Source organism: Pinus tabuliformis, chromosome J (genome assembly GCF_031772625.1).
Source record: "Pinus tabuliformis cultivar Carrire ecotype Pingquan chromosome J, CPIR1, whole genome shotgun sequence".
NCBI classification, from domain to species: Eukaryota; Viridiplantae; Streptophyta; class Pinopsida; order Pinales; family Pinaceae; genus Pinus; species Pinus tabuliformis.
Genome location: NC_142295.1, coordinates 1,626,138,337 through 1,626,156,697, shown reverse-complemented (window position 1 = coordinate 1,626,156,697; position 18,361 = coordinate 1,626,138,337). Strand labels below are relative to the sequence as shown.

The 18,361-nt window shown below is 40.0% G+C and overlaps 1 protein-coding gene across 4 annotated transcripts in view; it reads left to right on the top strand.

Moving 5' to 3' along the window:
* Positions 1-18,072, top strand: part of LOC149233725 (ATP-dependent DNA helicase homolog RECG1, chloroplastic/mitochondrial-like) — a 513,467-nt gene extending 495,395 nt beyond the window's left edge. For all 4 annotated transcript variants that reach the window (XM_089379840.1, XM_089379841.1, XM_089379839.1 and 1 more), the window contains one exon: positions 17,873-18,072. In XM_089379840.1, coding sequence (XP_089235966.1) covers positions 17,873-17,965 — 93 coding nt within the window. In that variant the 3' untranslated portion in view covers positions 17,966-18,072. The remainder of the gene's footprint in view (positions 1-17,872) is intronic.
* Positions 18,073-18,361: the final 289 nt, after the last annotated feature.

Genomic DNA, 18,361 nt, shown 5'->3' with positions numbered 1-18,361 from the left:
CCTTTTGCGTCACTCTTGCAGCCTCTGCGTGGATGACACAGGCCTTGCTGGCTCTGCGCAGTCTCTGTTGCCTCTACGTGGCTTCCTCTAGCCCTGCGTCTGCCTCTGCACTGATCTCCCGTCTCTCTGTTCCATACTTGTTGCCTCCTGACTACTCTCCAGACCACTGGTTCAATTTCTCAGCTAACCCTGCTCCAAAAATTAAACTGACTGGTCTCCCTCAGTGTGTTCTCCAAGTGACCCTCAAGCCTCCTTTTATACTTTTCTCGTTGACAAATCAATGGCCGAGATTAAGTTCCTAATCAACAGCTAAGATTAGATCTAGCTTGATCCATGTCTTTTGGACCATTCTAACACAGTTTCATATTAATACACATTAATATTTTATTTTCCCTAAGTTTAGACTTAGAGACCCCATTAAAAATATTAATTATTTTAATATCTCCTGAACTGTTTAGAATCTGCCCAAACCTTTTTTGGGTATTGGAGATCTCATGTGTCCCAACCTCTCCACCAAATTTCGTGGCTAGAGCACATCCGATGCTACCCCAAATCAACAATATGTTGTTGTTTTATGATGTCGCTGATATATGCTATTGTTGGGCCACTATGTAGTGTTATGTATTGCGGTTACTACTACTGGATATTGATTCATGGTTGATGATTTGGAGAGGCTGATACATGTCTCTTATATGTTTTATATTGACTTTATCTTGTTATCATAGAGAGGACATGTGGCTGATGATATGCTTGATGTACTTGCATTATGACATTGTATTAGACATGCATAGCATTGAGAGCCATGTTTGGCACATGTTGTATAATGAGTCATGAGAGTTAGTCCAACTATGTATGGGTTGTTTGTAGTGTCATTTCCGCCATGTATTTCAAGTATTATTCTTGTACACTCTCATATTTATCATGGTTGGACATTCTTGAGTCATGTATGCATTGAGAGAGATTCATGTGAGTCATGGTTCAGCCCTATATGGGCTTATTGATGTAATTGTACAACCATGTATTATCAACTTTGTAGCCATGTAATAAACCTATGAGACCATGTACTTTGTTGCATATCTTTTGGTCATAGTCTTTGGTCCATGAGGAGTAGCCTCTTGCATATGGCAAGGAGGCAGTGTTAGAAATATATACATCAGTTTACTTTCAGCCATGGAGGTGTTTGTATTCAGTGGAGTATGGTTGGTCATATTGTTGTTACCTTTCATCATGGATTTGCAACTACCAAGTCTTCTTCAGAGAGATGTTGCATTGCAGCTCGTGATATATGTGTTTCCTGCTACTGGAGAGTACATTGCCGAGAGGGCTATTTGTTGTTGTTTCTTCAATGATGGTTGGATACATGATGTTGTTGCTATGGAGTTGACCAAAGTTGCTACTGCTAGTTGGTCACATTACGTTGTTGTTGCTATGTATTGGTGATTTGATCTGTTGTTGTCACTATGGCATGGATTATGTTGTTGTTGCTTCAGGGGAGAGAGCATGTGTTTCAGTGTTTTCTGTTGCTAAGTGAGGAAGTTTATTGTTGCTGCTGGTAGGAGATGTATATTTCTGCTCTAGTGTGTTGATGATTGGACATAGCTTGTTTCCAGGGGGAGTTCAGTGCACATATTTTCCAGGGAGAGTGTTGTTGTTATCCTTCAATCTTGCACTCCATTATTCATCACCTACATATTGTTTTTGAATGGAGCTTATGTTTTTAATGGAACCCCTTGCATGTAGAGGAGTATGTAGCATTTTTCCTTGATATGTCTAGCCCTTTGCCATTGATGTCAAAGGGGGAGAATGTGAGGATGTTGATCAGTTTTTCAAAGGATGGGTTCAGATGATTCGTTCAGTTGGGGTTGACATCAATGCCAAAGGGGGAGATTGTTGGCATTAATGTGTGTTGCAGTGTTGCTGATGTGTTGTTGATTGACATTGATGTCAACCTGGCTGCTTGGGTTGCAAGTGAGTTGGTTATGTTGTGTATGTGTGGCTACATTGGCTTGTGTATGGATGCTTGATATGGTTGTACAGGTGTTGGAGGATGTCTGACAGGTACATGAGCTGCATATTGATGGCAAAGATGTTGTAGAGAAGTTTAATGGCCCAGATGCTTAGTATGGTTGTTGGTTGGCATCCTAGTCAACCTAGTTTGACTGATGATGATGAAAGTGATGTCGCAATGATTTGGTGAAGTGTTGCAAAGGTGCTAGTGACTTCTAGAGCTCCTACAGAGGCTTGTCAAGCTCTGGAAGAAGTTGGAGTAGTTTTTGAGCTAAGGAAAGATGTTTTCCTTCATCCTCTACCCTAATCGCATGGATGTTGAGTCATGGGAGCAGTTGAAAAGCTCCAGTTGCTAGCTGGCAAGCCTATTGAAGCGATTGAGGAGTTCCAGTCGCATGGAGGCTATGTTGTGGGAGCGACTGAGGTTTTTCACGCAAATTTCTATGCATTTCTCACGCTGCTCAGCGAATTTTGGTGTTGTGGCGATGTTCTTGGTCGAAACTTCTCAACATATGGTCGAAAAAGGTAATGGAGCCTCTAGAAGCTGATCAAGGTTGAAGATATCAAAGGGCTAGTGGAGTTAGTGGTTGATTTGGTCAAGAAGCCTATCTCAACCAAATATGAAGCGTGTGAAAAGGATTGTTGAGTGATCCATAACTTGTAGCATTTACTAAGTTACTCAACACAAAAAAATGATAAATAGAGGAAGCCATTGAGTCTATTGGGTTGGTTGTGGTGAGAGTGTGAGAATATGCCATTGTGAGGACATTTTAAGTGAGTAGAGATTGCAACAGTTGCTCACATTGTTTTGTAGTAATTTATCAAAGAATTTTGTGCAGAAATCGGAGATAGAGTTGAGAAGAAGATTTAGAATTTGTGTGTAGTTTGTGGCAGAAAATTGGCAGCTTGAGGTGTGTTTGAGAGCGGTGTTTTGGTGTGTGAAGTAGTGAAGAATTTCCCTCCTCTGGGTCAGATATTTTATTCAGAATTTATGTGCAGAATGATGGAGCTGTTGGGTTGCTCATGTTGAGCTAATTGAGAACCCAATGTGAAATATTCTGAAATGTGGTTCGCATGGAGGAAGTGAAGGCATGGAGGCTTCAAAATAGATAGTGATTTGGCGAATTCAGTAGTAGGAAGAGTTTTCTCCATCCAATAGGAGTTGGACAGTCCAATGGTAGTTGGGTGAGGATTGTTGGTCGTGGGAGCTTCCAGCGGATAGATTTCTGTAGATCTGTGAGAGAAACAGATTTCTGAATTGATAAATGCCAGTATACTGTAGAGGAAGCCAAGACTTCCGTCTTATGGGTGTAAGCTAATCCATGTACAATTTGTTCAGCAAAATAATAAAAGAATTGAGCAGCGCAACAACAACAGGGTGGTTTTCTCCCGAAAGGGTTTCCACCAGAAATACTTGTGTTCTTATGTGTGCATGCTTGTGTTGATATTTCTCATGGATATTATGTTTTGAGTTTATTGTTGCTTAGATATTTTGATGAACTAATTATCTGGATGTGCATGGATATTTGAGATTGTGAAAAGATTTAAAATTTGTATAAAGGCCATCACTACAGATTCACCCCCCCTCTCAGTAGTGATCATTGTTTCCAAAAGCATGGAGCTCCACCTTGTCCCTGGCAAGTGCCATGCTTTTCAAATTGTGAGAATAGCAATGGAGTTCTATAGGAATCAATCTCCAGAACTATATATTGAGATTATTGAATACACGAACTTAGAGTCGGGGTCATTCCCTATATTGAGAGGTTTTAGAGGGTTTGCACTTCGATACTTGCATTTTCTCATGGTTGATGTGCCAAAGATGATGCCAAAGCCAAGTCAATTTGGTGAGCTGTGTGTATACCTTTGTGTGGAATCAGGGTGAAGCATATTAAAGCTCGATTTTTGGAAGTTGCAACAGATGTTGTTAAGGGACTGAAAGATTCCAACAGTTTAATGGTTGAAAGTTGTTTCATTTATTCCATTTCAATGGAGTTACCAAGGTTGTATACACCAAAATTAATCGCAAAGAGAACTGTTGAATTTACGAGAACATTGACAATAGGCCCATAGTGACAGGGGATTTTTGTGAATGGAGAGGTTTAGCTGCAATTTGATTTTGTATCAACTACGAAATCTATTCAAGTTTTTAAAGTCAATATTGGTGCATATTTATAGAAGTATCGAGGTTTTGATTGTTTTGGCCATCTGTGCGATTTTGTTGTGGCAATACTTGCATTCTTTGGAAGGAAAAGTTACAATATGAGACAATTTAGAGCACTGCTACTGCTCAAACTAGCAGGGATCCTAATGGGGCAATTGTGAGGACAAGGGAAACAATGGAGACTTAGCCCACTGTCACCTCAGCTAAGGCTCCCTACTTTTTACAGACTTTCACCGATGGGAGGAGACCCGATATGAGGACTCACTTACAAAGAATATATCAATGCAATGGATAAGAAATGATTCCAATCACCAAGGAGAAACTCAAAATTAGGGGTTGCTTGCTTTGTAAGCAAGGTGTAGGGTTTTTCTAGGAAAGGTTGATGAGGATTTGAGGGTTAGGTTTAGGGAGTATGTGATGCTTCCTATTCCTCAAAATCGTTATGGAACTTGGATTCCTAAGTGATCCTTAAAAAGTTAGCTTTGATAGGAAACGGGAACAAATGGACCCTAGGCTAGGTCAAGGGGGGGAGGGTTTAGCAATCAATGATGAGCTTGACCTAATCAGGGAAGAGAAGGGGATCAAAGAAAAAAATTTCAATGAAAGGTGGCACAATGATCCCTATGAGGTAACTAGCTTAAGGAAAACCAAGGGCAAGAATTGGTCTTTGAGGTAAGGCTTGTGATATCTCAAGATCCCACCATCAGAATCTCATGAAATTTGGAGGGCTTCTTGAGGACACACCAGCACAGTTGTGGACAAAAAGTCGAAGTATGTGGATGGCTAGATTGTGAGATATTCGATGCCCTAGGTGACCTATGGGGCTAGACCTAGAAAGAAGAGGAGAAGGTGAAGAAAAATAAGTTTTAGGGTGATCACCTATGGTAGACTAGTGCCTAATCCTTTGGGGAGATTGGATTCAAGAATGATTATGAATTCGGATTTGATTTTCTTAGTCAAGGAGGCCTTAAAGGCAACTTCACTTAGCACTAGGGAAAAGGAGAGCAACTTCAAAGACTTTATACTTCGTTTACAAAATAGATGGTTTATCAAGATAAATTTCAACCATGAAATATCCCAAGAACATTCGCTCATCATACATGGCCCATGCATGAAGCATCATTATCTAGAAACAAAATTTCCACAACTTCGCAATCATAGATGCAACAAATTAGCCCTAGAATAGCGAAATCCAAGCAATAATGCATGTGACAAAAATAGATCAAAGAATAGCATTAAAATTGCACCTACATGTATTAGAGTATATCCAACCATAAAAAAATTGCTAAACAAGAAGCTCCAAGACAAGAAAAAATGATCCAAACATCAAAATTCATTCCATGCTCCAAAATTTCGTCCACCAAGAAGGATAAGGAAGTTCTCTAAAGAGATACAAGTCCAACCAAGTGGTGATGCTAAAATGATTTCACATCACTTGTATTTATACACTGCTAATGAGTTTGATTTGCTAATTAGGCCTACATTAGCCCCTACAATAAAATAATGTGCAAAATAACTAACTTTTGGTGACAAGCCCACCAAACTAGCTCATAAACAAAAGAATAAGCCTCTCAAGAGGTTGAATAACGAATAGTGCATGTCGTTGGGTCTTGGAGGAGGCCTAATGGAGTCCATATGTGCCATAATGTGTAGTTGAACTCCCAAAAGCAATGGACAAGGTGTTGGCCCCTTGTAATAACCCGCGGTACTCCAAATGACATGTGGGGGCACACAAGTGTCCTCATGGGTCTCCAAACAAATCGAAGATTCTTGTAGATCCCCTACAAGGGCTAGGATGATGGTTTAGGTGATGCCACATCATCATGCAAGTCCTGGATCATCTGCCAAGTGTATGGTGCAACTCTGGGACCAGTTTGGTATGATGGATCAGGTGTATCTTCCTCGTCCAATAAGTGAACCATGAGCAATCTCTGAATCGCTGTGGGGATCCATGGTGTGTTTTCCACTGATGTGGAGGCCCATGGCTCTCTACACACACCCTACATGTGCCAATGTAGCCATCTAGGGTCAGGACCTCATATAGGGAGACCAAATGCAAATGGAAACCACCTACAATCCTGCATAAGATCCAATGCGTTCCCATGCCTTCTAGCACACCAAGTTTTTCCCACGTGCTAAATGCTTTTGTCCCGACCATCTTTTGCATTTTGTGGTACAACTTCTTGTTGAATGTGGCCAATTATGCTTTTTCTTTTTCTTTTAGCTGCATCAACCTTTGGGCATCATTCCAAACCCGACTCAAGATGTGGGGCAAGGAGAGGGGGTGGCTGACTTTGTGTGGACCCAGTGGAGGAATGTGGACCGAGGTGGGAGGAGAGATAATTGGGGGTGTAATGAGCAGAAGGGGAGTAATATATGTAAATCGTATAGCGGGACCACGCAACGAAAATTAGGGTTTCCCATGTAGTACCATCCTTAAAACCAATAGGTCAGTAAAAGAGATCCCACGAGACTAGGGTGCAAGGTTAACATCCCAAAAGAGACCTAGGGGACAAGAGCACAGACCTAGACCACTCTTTCCACTGAATCCCCCCATTAATCCATGCCCAAAGTTTCCATGATAAATAAACTAGAATACTCAATTACCAAATAACAAGGCATACCTTTAGGTTTGGGAGGCCCACCTTCAAACATACAATCATGACATATGGGTGAGGGACCACATGGTTGGCTTAGGTGGCGGAGAAATGGCACATCGAGCTAGTTGGTGGCTATGAGGGTTTGCCGACTGAGGACTATCATGGAGAAAAAAATTCTCCTAGGGATATCACCCACAAAATGGTGGGTAACAAGCACCTTTGGTCATAATAGCAAATCTCTCAAGGGAGGCATTGATTACTTTAGTTGTAAATAAATTCCGCAAAGTACCCAATTTTGTTGTTGTCAAGTCACTACGCTTTGGGGAGAGAAGAAAGACTCATCTCTAGAATATTGTTTTTCTTATAGGTGTTGATTTCATAGCTGGTGATTTAGGTATGAAGGTTGGTAGTGTCATAAAAGTCACCATATCTAAAACTCGATGACCATAATCTCTTATATTCCCTAGTAAAGATTAAATTCAAGCAAGAATTTTACAAATTAAAAAGAGCTAGCTGAGAGAAATTTTGTTTATGAAATGAAATAATTGTCAAAAGCAATTGCAAAGCTCTTAAGATGGGCAACTTTTTTTCATTTATTTATTTATTTTATATATGCCTGCTATAATAGAAAGAGCGACAATGATGATACTAGGAGTTGTTCTAATTAAGTTATTATGTCTCCTGCAAAGCTTATTAATACTTGCCTTTCTATTTCAAGGTGAAATTTTTTGTGCATTTGCTTTTAGAGATTTGAGAAAATCTTATGAGACCTCTCAAAAATTTTACAGTCAAGATTTGATACAAAGGCATGGTTATAGTGTACAACGAACATCAACATCTGCAATGCTCTAGTGGAAAAATGGATTCATTACAGTAGTTAGCATTAGGGATTTGACTCCTAGCAACTACAGGATTCCAAGTGGTAATCCCAAAATTCAAAGGAAATATTTAGGTATTAAATCCAGATTTGCCAGGTTGTAAGGTGCCGTGGAGGACTTCAATACTCACACAAATATTATATAATTACTCAATATTCTGCCCAAAACATTGAGGGATCTTTTCTTCAGCACACATAAGTCCTATTCAAAATTTGAGGTTCTATCCTAAAAGTTCGGCAACTGAACAATAAAAAACAGTGTTTAAAAAGTATTGCAAGTGGCTCATGTGATACTTTTTAGATCTTGTCGAAGTTAATTTCATTATTGTAACAATCAACAATCTAGCTTTCCAAGCACAAGATCAGTAAATTAAGGAGTCAATCACAGATTTGAAGATCCCAGATTTAAAGGATACACTTGGCATCTTGAAAAGACATAGTTGGCTGAACATCGAAATCATCCCTGATTTTAGGGCACAAAATCAACAACCGCGGATTAGCATCAGTGGATCTGTTTCAGATTTCTAGGAAGAGTATGCAACAGTTGTAGGATTATTTCTAGATTTGGAGACACAAGACTTTCAATCAGTTCCTGATTTCTTGCAATTAATTTTGAGATTGTTTTAATTTAAGTTTATCGTTAGGATTTGATCCATAAAAGCTTGTAACAGTAGCTGAAGGTTCAACTTAAGGTTTTCCTTTATATTCTTTTATTTGTAATGAATAAGGGTTAGTTTTTGGGCTCAGAAACCCTGATATTTTTGTAAAGTCTGTTACTTCAGAATTTTAATTAAAGACTTCTAGCTTCAGTTTAATGACAAAACTTGTGTGCATGTGAGTGCTGCCTGTGATTTCATAGTCTTTTTCTGCATATATTTGAGGTTGTTGTTCAGTGACAGTGAACAACGTTAAAGCCTCGTAACACTTGAGGGAGCCCCCACTAGTTCAAGGGTCAGCTTGAGCCTAAAGTTGGTTGAGTTGGTTTCTTGGCGCAGTTTCCAGCCAATAGACTGCCTTCGAGAAACATATACAACACTATGGTTTGCAGTAGATCAAACATAGCCCCTAATAATTATCTCATGATTTGATACACTCTCCCTTATACTTGTAATGTATATGACAAGTACAAGAATGTTGGGACGAGTGTGTCATACACCTTCTAATCATACAGTAGAGCAGGTAATGATTGTTGTGTTGTACCAGGGAATGATTGTTGAGCAATAATAGGAAATAATTGTTTAGTAGCAAGGAATAATTGCAAATCACTAGTAGACTATAAATACTAAGCAACAACAATTATCCTATTAATTGCGAGTAGCTTCTAACATGTAGAAATGGAAAACCATAAATGATTTATGGTTTCGTTATACCTTTTTATTGAATGCTATGGTTGGAGGAAAACATAGTGTAAGTTTTAACCTAATCTTATGCTGCCAAAATTTCACCAAAATCTGTATGCACAGAGACTCTATAATTTATTGCCACCATTTAGTTGTTGAATAATATGTTGGGTTTGCTTTAGAGTATGGGTTTTTTCTCCAACCCATACTTTACAAAAATAAAAGGGTTTGCTTTGTACCCTGTCTGCACTTACAGGTATCTGATATGTCACCCTTCCTTCTTTTTCACCTTTGTCCTTCGGAGCCATAAGCGATGAGCCGACACCTGCAACCTCTGCAAACTTGTAGTACATTGTTTTGCAAATTACATGCTTAATTTACAAGACCAACTAATGACCCAAGCATACCATACTTGCCACAAGTTTATAGCACATACTCGGTGGTCAAGTTTACATCAAAATGGAAACAATACCCTAGCTACGAAAACAAGGCCAACATATCATTGTTGCTTCAACAAGTGATGGAAAACACATCATCACTGCAACACGTGATTTACAAAATAAGGCCAAACACTATTGTTTCTTTAATAAGTGATGGAAACACAACATCACTTTTCACAGTTTTAAAATGCATCTCAAAATAAGACTAGACATCATTGTTGTTTAACAAGTGATGGAAAGCACATCATCACTTTTACATTTTAAAATGCAACAAATGATTTACAAAAGCACAACCATGACAAGCTAACATATCCAAAAACCATTTTTCACTTATCAATGTGAATGGGTCACCTCCCTGTGGTGGTTTTGCTTGTTGAACATCTTTTCCAACTGGTCCATGCACCGACACTTTGTCTTTAAGGCACTGCTCTTGATGGAGCCTCCAACATGTGGTTTTTCGATGGCCACCTTTGTCGCAATAACTGCAATAAGTCTTCTTCCTCTAGACCTGCTTATCCTTCTTCTTCTTGGTGATGTGTTCCCATCATTCTCTTTCTTCGACGATTTCAACGATGTCTCGAAGCATCTGACACCCTTGAGAATTCTTTTTCGGTGTATCCCAAGCCTGCAAATCATGGTCTCAACCTCCAATGGTTGAGTTATGCCTTGGCTATTAACACCAAGTCCTTCTTCTTCCTTGTACCTTATCCGGGTAAGGAACCTCTAGTTTGTCCCTGTAATTGGTATCTCCACATTTCCAACAAAAATCATACTATGTGAAGATGAAACTGAAGGGAAATCAACATCTTTAACCTCCTCTATCAATTTGGAAAGAACTACTGAGGGCTTCTCATCATCTGTTGTTGGTGGTTCACTCGCTGTCATGGCGCATTCCCCAACTTCCTTCCCGACATACCCAAGTCCTACCTGACAGGGTAATTCCTCTACTTTGATGGGGTTGACAATGCCTTGGCCATTAATACCGAAGCCTTTTCCTTCATACCCCATTCTCTTCAACAGTTTGGAGCCAATTCCTGTGGTATGATTTTGAAGAATAGCGAAATCATCATTAGGAAACATACATGAAGACAGAGAATTACTTTTTACCTCACATGGGTCACGTTGCAGCTTTTCCAAGGCCTCGTCCTTAGTTTGCAGTTGTTGTAGCAACTTTTGTTTCTCCTCTTTCTCTTCTTCTAGAAGCATCTTCAATTCAGCGTTATCTACTTGAAGACTCTAGTTGTTGTGCTTCAGTTCTTCCAGGGCCTCTTCCGTGGCTCACAACTGAAGCTACAATCACTGCTTTTCCTTTGTCTCTTTATGTAGAGCTTCATACATTATTTCCACCTTTTGGGACACTCTGAGCATGGTTTCGTACATCTTTTTGTCATCCTCCATTGATGTACATTCCATTGTTCACGCTTGCAATTCACATCCACACAAAGACTGGTTTGATACTAAACTTGATCCGAGTTTACTCAACTCCTGGATTTAACGAAGATCTTTTACTCCCGTGATGTAGTTAGAATTGCATTTTATAAGAGCATAAATGAATATACATGCATGCTTAAGCAAATGGAAATATATTGACGATCAACAAATCATAGACATGAGACGTTGATAACGGAGTTCGTCCAGTGTGGACTATGTCTCCGAGCCCGGTGTCAAGATAGTGTTGGCCGCTTGGAATTGGTGAAGATGTACATGGACTATGTTTTTTGTCATACAAGGATATGTGCCCTCTACATGAGTGGCAAAGTCTCTTCACGAGACGTTCCGTTACAGGAACTATCACTCATAACAGACCTCCTATTAGCATGACATAAACTTACATATGGTGACAATGAGTATCCAGTCATCATGGCATCAAAAGGATCGCAACCAAAACACCCATGGTGACAATGAGTATCCCGCCATCATGGCAACAAAGGGACCTCAATCAAAACATAGATAACAATCCATGGTGAATACATCTCACATGAAATAGACACTAATATTCTGCATCACACATCAAGCAGGAATCGAACAACATAGTACATCTCACAACAAATGATCAAAGAAGTACATGACAACAACACTTCATATACCTCAACTCTGATGCTGAGTGAAGAATAGAACCCTCAGCTGCTGGATCTAAATGCAGCATCAAAATCGTGGCGTCACATGGCATAAGATCGACTGTCCACTCTCTAAAAGCTGACACTATCACTCCAATTTGGAAAATGGCCAAAAAATAAAAGGCTCAGTTGCAAAAACTAACTACACCACTGAATTTGTGTTGTCGAGAGGTGTACAATCGACTATCCATTTGTCAAATTCTAACATCGGCAAAATCTAGGCCTGTAGGAATCTTTTAGATTCTTTTGCGATTCTCCAAAGATTCCCTCCTCTGGGTTGACTGGAGATCTGCAACTCAAATCAGAAAATTGATCTCGCCATTGAGATCCTTACGAAATTCTGAGTAGAATGAGTATAAAGTTGGTTGCATTCTGAATCTGGGAAATTTCGGCCTCCAAGGAATCTAGAAGATTCCCTCAAGATTCTTGAAAATTCTCCTCTGCTGGGAATCTACAATCCGTTGCTCAAAATGTGAATCTGTCCTCGTCATTGTGTTCTCTGTGAAAATCTGAGAAAAATGACTGTAAACTTGATTACAGTCTGATAAAATGAATTTTTATCTCCCCATGGAATCTCAAAGATTCCTCACAGCATCAAAAGGTTCCTGTCTCAGAATCCCTACCACATGGTTTTGGTTCCTGGTTCTGCCTTGGGCTATTGTGCGGTGCTCCACGTTCCGCCAGTTCTCCGTTCGTTCTGCCTTCCCCCCCGTCGAATGATAATGAAGGGTTTTTTAACTTTTTTCGGGCGGAGTTTACCAAGGTAGCCTGTTGGCGTAACAGTGGCGTGCTATTTTGGGCGGGCAGAGATTACAAGGTGGAACCCCCCGCCCTTCCATTGCATAATTTTTGCATTTAGTTCGATGGTTATGAAATCGTCACATCATTCAGTGGCATATCTAAATATGGTGCGTTGTTTGTTTTGAGCGCGGTTTTGATGTGTTATGTATAGGTGTTAATACATGGTGTTGTGTGGAGGCATCCAGGAGGCGGGCCGGCCTGGCTGGTTCAAGCCTGGCCGCCTCCAGTTCAAGTGGCAATGGTTATGGTGGGGCCGTGGGCCCAGTCCATCAGAGGTGGCCCGCCCACCGCCATATAAACATAATGTAATATATGTAATGAGAGTTGGTGGTTGGGGGGGTGGTCATGGCCACCGGCCCATTTTTTTAATAAAAATTTGTTTATATATATTTGGGGTCCGAAGGAGGTGGCAGGGGTCATGGCCCGCCACCTATTTCAATATATTTTTTTTATTTTTTAATAATAATAATAATCTTTTTATTTTGTCTAATATAAGGGATATTAGACAAATTAAGTATCCAACAAATTCGCCCGTTCCTCGGGAGCCAGATTCCATGTCTGAGACTCGATCAATTTGTAGGACCATTGAACCTGGGCCACATGGCAACTTTGGCCAAAAGTTTGACTGGCCCTTTCTCCCTCATATAAGCTCGGATTTGAGTGTCATTTGCATCATTGGAATCAGGGCAACAAGCACTTCGATCTGTTGCTGGTTTGTGAACAATCTGCCCACTTTGAATTTTGACCCTTTTTGACTCCTCTGGGACTTTTGCATGTGTCTGGAGCCACCTGGATCAATCCTCCTCACTGAGGAGCTTTTGGTCCTCCAAAATCATGAAAAATAATATGCAACTTCTTTGTACCCTGTTTGCACTTACAAGTATCTGATATGTCATCCTTCCTTCTCCTTCACCTTTGTCCTTTAGAGCCATAAGCGATGAGCCGACACCTGCAACCTCTGCAAATCTGTAGTACATAGTTTTGCAAATTATATGCTAAATTTACAAGACCAACTAATGACCCAAGCATACCATACTTGCAACGAGTTTATAACACATACTCGGTGGTCAAGTTTACATCAAAATGGAAACAAGACCCCAGCTACGAAAACAAGGCCAACATATCATTGTTGCTTCAACAAGCGATGGAAAACACATCATCACTGCAACACATGATTTACAAAATAAGGCCAAACGCTATTGTTTCTTTAACAAGTGATGGAAACACATCACTTTTCACAGTTTTAAAATGCATCTCAAAATAAGAGTAGACATCATTGTTGCTTAACAAGTGATGGAAAGCACATCATCACTTTTACATTTTAAAATGCAACAAATGATTTACAAAAACACGGCCATGACAAGCTAACATATCTAGAAACCATTTTTCACTTATCAATGTGAATGGGTCACCCCCCTGTGGTGGTTTTGCTTGTCGAATATCATTTCCAACTGGTTCATGCACCAACGTTGTCTTTAAGTTGCTGCTCTAGATGGAGCCTCCAACATGTGGCTCTTTGATGGCCACCTTTGTCGCAATAACTGCAATAAGTCTTCTTCCTCCATATCTGCTTAACCTTCTTCTAATCCTGTTGTTGAGAGGTTCTTTATGCCTCATCCTTTTTTGTGTTGCCATTCTCTTCCAGCACTCATCAAATACATGGTTATGTAAACCAAAAAAAGTACAGGTTTTCTGATGCCATGTTTTACATCCATTATTAACAACATGATTGTAATCGAAATGAACATTCGAATTTTGAGATTCGTTATACCTTTCCTTGCTATCTCTGGTGCAGTTATAGCGATGACAGCTTGCCCCAGCTCTTTCCCTGCAATGGGCACTACCATGGGATGATGGTGATGTGTTCCCATCATTCTCTTTCCTCGACGATTTCAACGATGTCTCAGAAGCATCTGACACCCTTGAGCATTCTCCTTCGGTGTATCCCAAGCCTGCGAATTGTGTTCTCTTCTCAACCTCCAATGGCTGAGTTATGCCTTGGCTATTAACACCAAGTCCTTCTTCTTCCTTGTACCTTATCCGAGTAAGGAGCCTCTGGTTTGTTCCTGTGATTGGTATCTCCACATTTCCAACAGAAAGCATACTATGTGAAGATGAAACTGAAGGGAAATCAACATCTTTTACCTCCTCTGTCGATTTGGAGAGAACTGATGAGGGCTTCTCATTATATGTTGTTGGTGGTTCGCTAGCTGTCATGGCGCATTCCCCAACTTCCTTCCCGACATACCTAAGTCCTGCCTGATGGGATAATTCCTCTACTTTGATGGGGTTGACAATGCCTTGGCCATTAATACCCAAGCCTTTTCCTTCATACCCCATTCTCTTCAATAGTTTGGAGCTAATTCCTATGGTATGGTTTTGAAAAACAACGAAATCATCATTAAGAAACATACATGAAGACGGAGAATTACTTTTTACCTCACATGGGTCACGCTGCAGCTTTTCCATGGCCTCGTCCTTAGTTTGCAGTTGTCGTAGCAAATTTTGTTTCTCCTCTTTCTCTTCCTGTAGAAGCATCTTCAATTCAGCATTATCTGCTTGAAGACTCTAGCTATTGTGCTTCAGTTCTTCTAGGGCCTCTTCCGTGGCTCGCAACTGAAGCTGCAATCGCTGCTTTTCCTCTGTCTCTTTTTGTAGAGCTTCATACATTATTTCCACCTTTTTGGACACTTTGGGCATGGTTGTGTACATCTCTTTGTCATCCTCCATCGCTGTACATTCCATTGTTCACGCTTGCAATTCACATCCACACAAAGACCGCTCCTATACCAAACTTGATCCGAGTTGACTCAACTCCCGGATTCAACCAAGATATTTTACTCCCATGATGTAGTTAGAATTGCATTTTATAAGAGCATAAATGAACATATATGCATGCTTAAGCAAATGGAAACATAATGACAATCAACAAATCATAGACATGAGATGTTGATAACGGAGTTCGTCCAGTGTGGACTACGTCTCTGGGCCCGGTGTCAAGATGGTGTTGGCCGCTTCATTCAGTGTTGGAAATGGTGAAGATGTACATGGACTATGTTTTCTGTCATACAAGGATATGTGCCCTCTACATGAGTGGCAAAGTCTCTCCACGAGACGTTCCGCTACAGGAACTATCACTCATAATAGACCTCCTATCAACATGACATAAACTTACACATGGTGACAATGAGTATCCCGTCATCATGGCATCAAAGGGATCTCAACCAAAACACCCATGGTGACAATGAGTATCCCGCCATCATGGCAACAAAGGGATCTCAATCAAAACATACATAATAATCCATGGTGAATACATCTCACATGAAATAGACACAAATTTTGCATCGCACATCAAGCAGGAATCGAACAACATAGTACATCTCACAACAAATGATCAAAGAAGTACATGACAACAACACTCCATATACCTCAACTCTGATGTTGACTGAAGAATAGAATACTCAGTTGCTAGATCTGAATGCACCATCAAAATTGTGGCGTCGCATGGCATAAGATCGACTGTCCACACTCTAAAATCTGACACTGTCACTCCAATCTGGAAAATGGTTGAAAAATAGAAGGCTCAGCTGCAAAAACTAACTGCACCACTGAATTTGTGTCGTCGAGAAGTGTAAAATCAACTATCCATTTGTCGAATTCTGACACCGACAAAATCTGGGCCTGTAGGAATCTTTTAGATTCCCTCGTGATTCTCCAAAGATTCCTTCCTTTGGGTTGACTGGAGATTTGCAACTCAAATCAGAAAATTGATCTCGCCATTGAGATCCTTGTGAAATTCTGAGAAGAACGAATATAAAGTTGGTTGCATTCTGAATCTGGAAAATTTCGGCCTCCAAGAAATCTGGAAAATTCCCTCAAGATTCTTGAAGATTCTCCTCTGTTGGGAATCTGCAAATCTGCTGCTCAAAAGGCGAATCCAACCTCGCCATTACATTCCTCGTGAAAACCTAAGAAAATAACTGTGAACTTGATTATATTTTGATAAAATGAATTTTTACCTCCCCATGGAATCTCAAAGATTCGTCACAACATCAAAAGATTCATGTGTCAGAATCCATGCCACATGGTTCACGGAACGAATTTTGCCTTGGGCTACTATGCGGTGCTCCACTTTCTGCCAGTTCTCGGTTCATTTTGCCCTCTCCCCTGTCAAATGACAATGAAGGGTTTTTTAAATGTTTTCGGGCGTAGTTTACTAAGGTAGCATGTTGGCGTAACGGTGGCGTGATATTTTGGGCAGGCGGAGGTTACAAGGTCGAACCCCCCGCCCTTCCATTGCATAATTTTTGCATTTAGTTCAATGATTATGAAACCGTCACATCATTCGGTGGCATATTTAAATATGGCGTGTTGTTTGTTTTGAGCGTGGTTTTGATGTGTTATGTATAGGTGTTAATACATGGTGTTGTGTGGAGGCATCTGGGAGGCGGGCCGAATGGGTTCAAGCCTTGCCGCCTCAGGTTCAAGTGGCAATGGTCATGGGGGGGGCATGGGCTGGGCCCACCGGAGGTCGCCCGCCCACTACCATATAAACATAATGTAATATATGTAATGAGGGTTGGTGGTTTGGGGGGGAGGGGGGTTATGGCCACCGGCCCATTTTTTTAATAAAAAATTGTTTATATATATTTGGGGTCCGAAGGAGTTGGCGGGGGTCATGGCCCGCCACGTATATTTCTTTTTTAATTTTTTAATAATAATAATCATTTTTTTTATTTTCCCTAATATAAAGGATATTAGACAAATTAAGTATCTAACAAATTCCCCCGTTCCTCGGGAGCCAGATTCCATGTCTAGGACTCGGTCAATTTGTAGGACTGTTAAACTTGGCCCACATGGCAACTTTGACGAAAACTTTCACTGGGTTTCTCCCTCATATGAGCTCGGATTTGAGTGTTGTTCCCACCATTGGAATTAGGGCGATGAGCACTTCGATTTGGTGTTGGTTTGGGAGCAATCTGACCACTTTGAATTTTGACTCTTTCTGAGTTTTCCGAGAATTCTGCATGTGTCTAGAGCCACCTGGATCAAATGTTTTCCTTAAAAAATCATTGTTTAATGGTTGTATGTTTCTGTGTTGTTTATTATTATAAATGTATTTATTTAATTTGTACATATTCTTCTCTTATTGATTAGTTTAGGGAGTGTATTCCACATATTCACTTCTTTTCAAAGTTTTTCTTTATAGACATCAGAAGATCTTTGTAATCCCTTTTCCTTTGTTTTTTTATTAAACCATATAGTGTGTCCCCTTAACCTGACAAAGAATTTAGTAGAACAACTTGCAAGTTGCAACACAATGTTTTTCCAACAATAAAAAGTTCCTTTGTCCATACGTATTTATTGCTAATTTGTTTCTTCTTCTGACCTAATAGTCTTGATTTATGGAAGTGTTATTTTGCTTTTTAACCAGCTATAGAGTTAAAAATAGATGCTTATCTTTGAAGTCAGCCTGCAAAAGCATATGTAGGATGTATTCAATTATATTGAAAAGAATGTTTTGTGTAGGACATTCTTCAACAGCACACTCGCTTGGACAGCCTGCCGATGCTCAAAGCCGAAATCAGTATGCGGTATCCTCTCAATTCACTTGGTGCATAGGCTTCCTAGGAGCGAGTTTGTAAATCTGTAGTTGCTTACAAAGTGAGATGACAACTATGAAGTAGTTTCTCTACGTCATATTCCAATTGTAATGGTTTTTGGGAAAATCGTTTAGAGCCATATTTTAAAGAAAATTGTTTATTGTTCATTATTCTTCAAGTAATGGAAAATGTCGTTTCAATATTCAAAGGGAAAATGAATGCAGGTCTTCTCCATATTCCTTGTTTAGGTTCTTTAAATTTGATATTCTAAGCTTAAACTTTTGGACCATGTATTCATGCTTTAAGGAAAGTGTCAGACATGCAGCAGGTAAAGATTGCCATCTATTTTAATCTGATTTTGACCAACTTTTCATGCTTCCTAGAACTCAGACGTAGAGATTTTATAATGGATTTA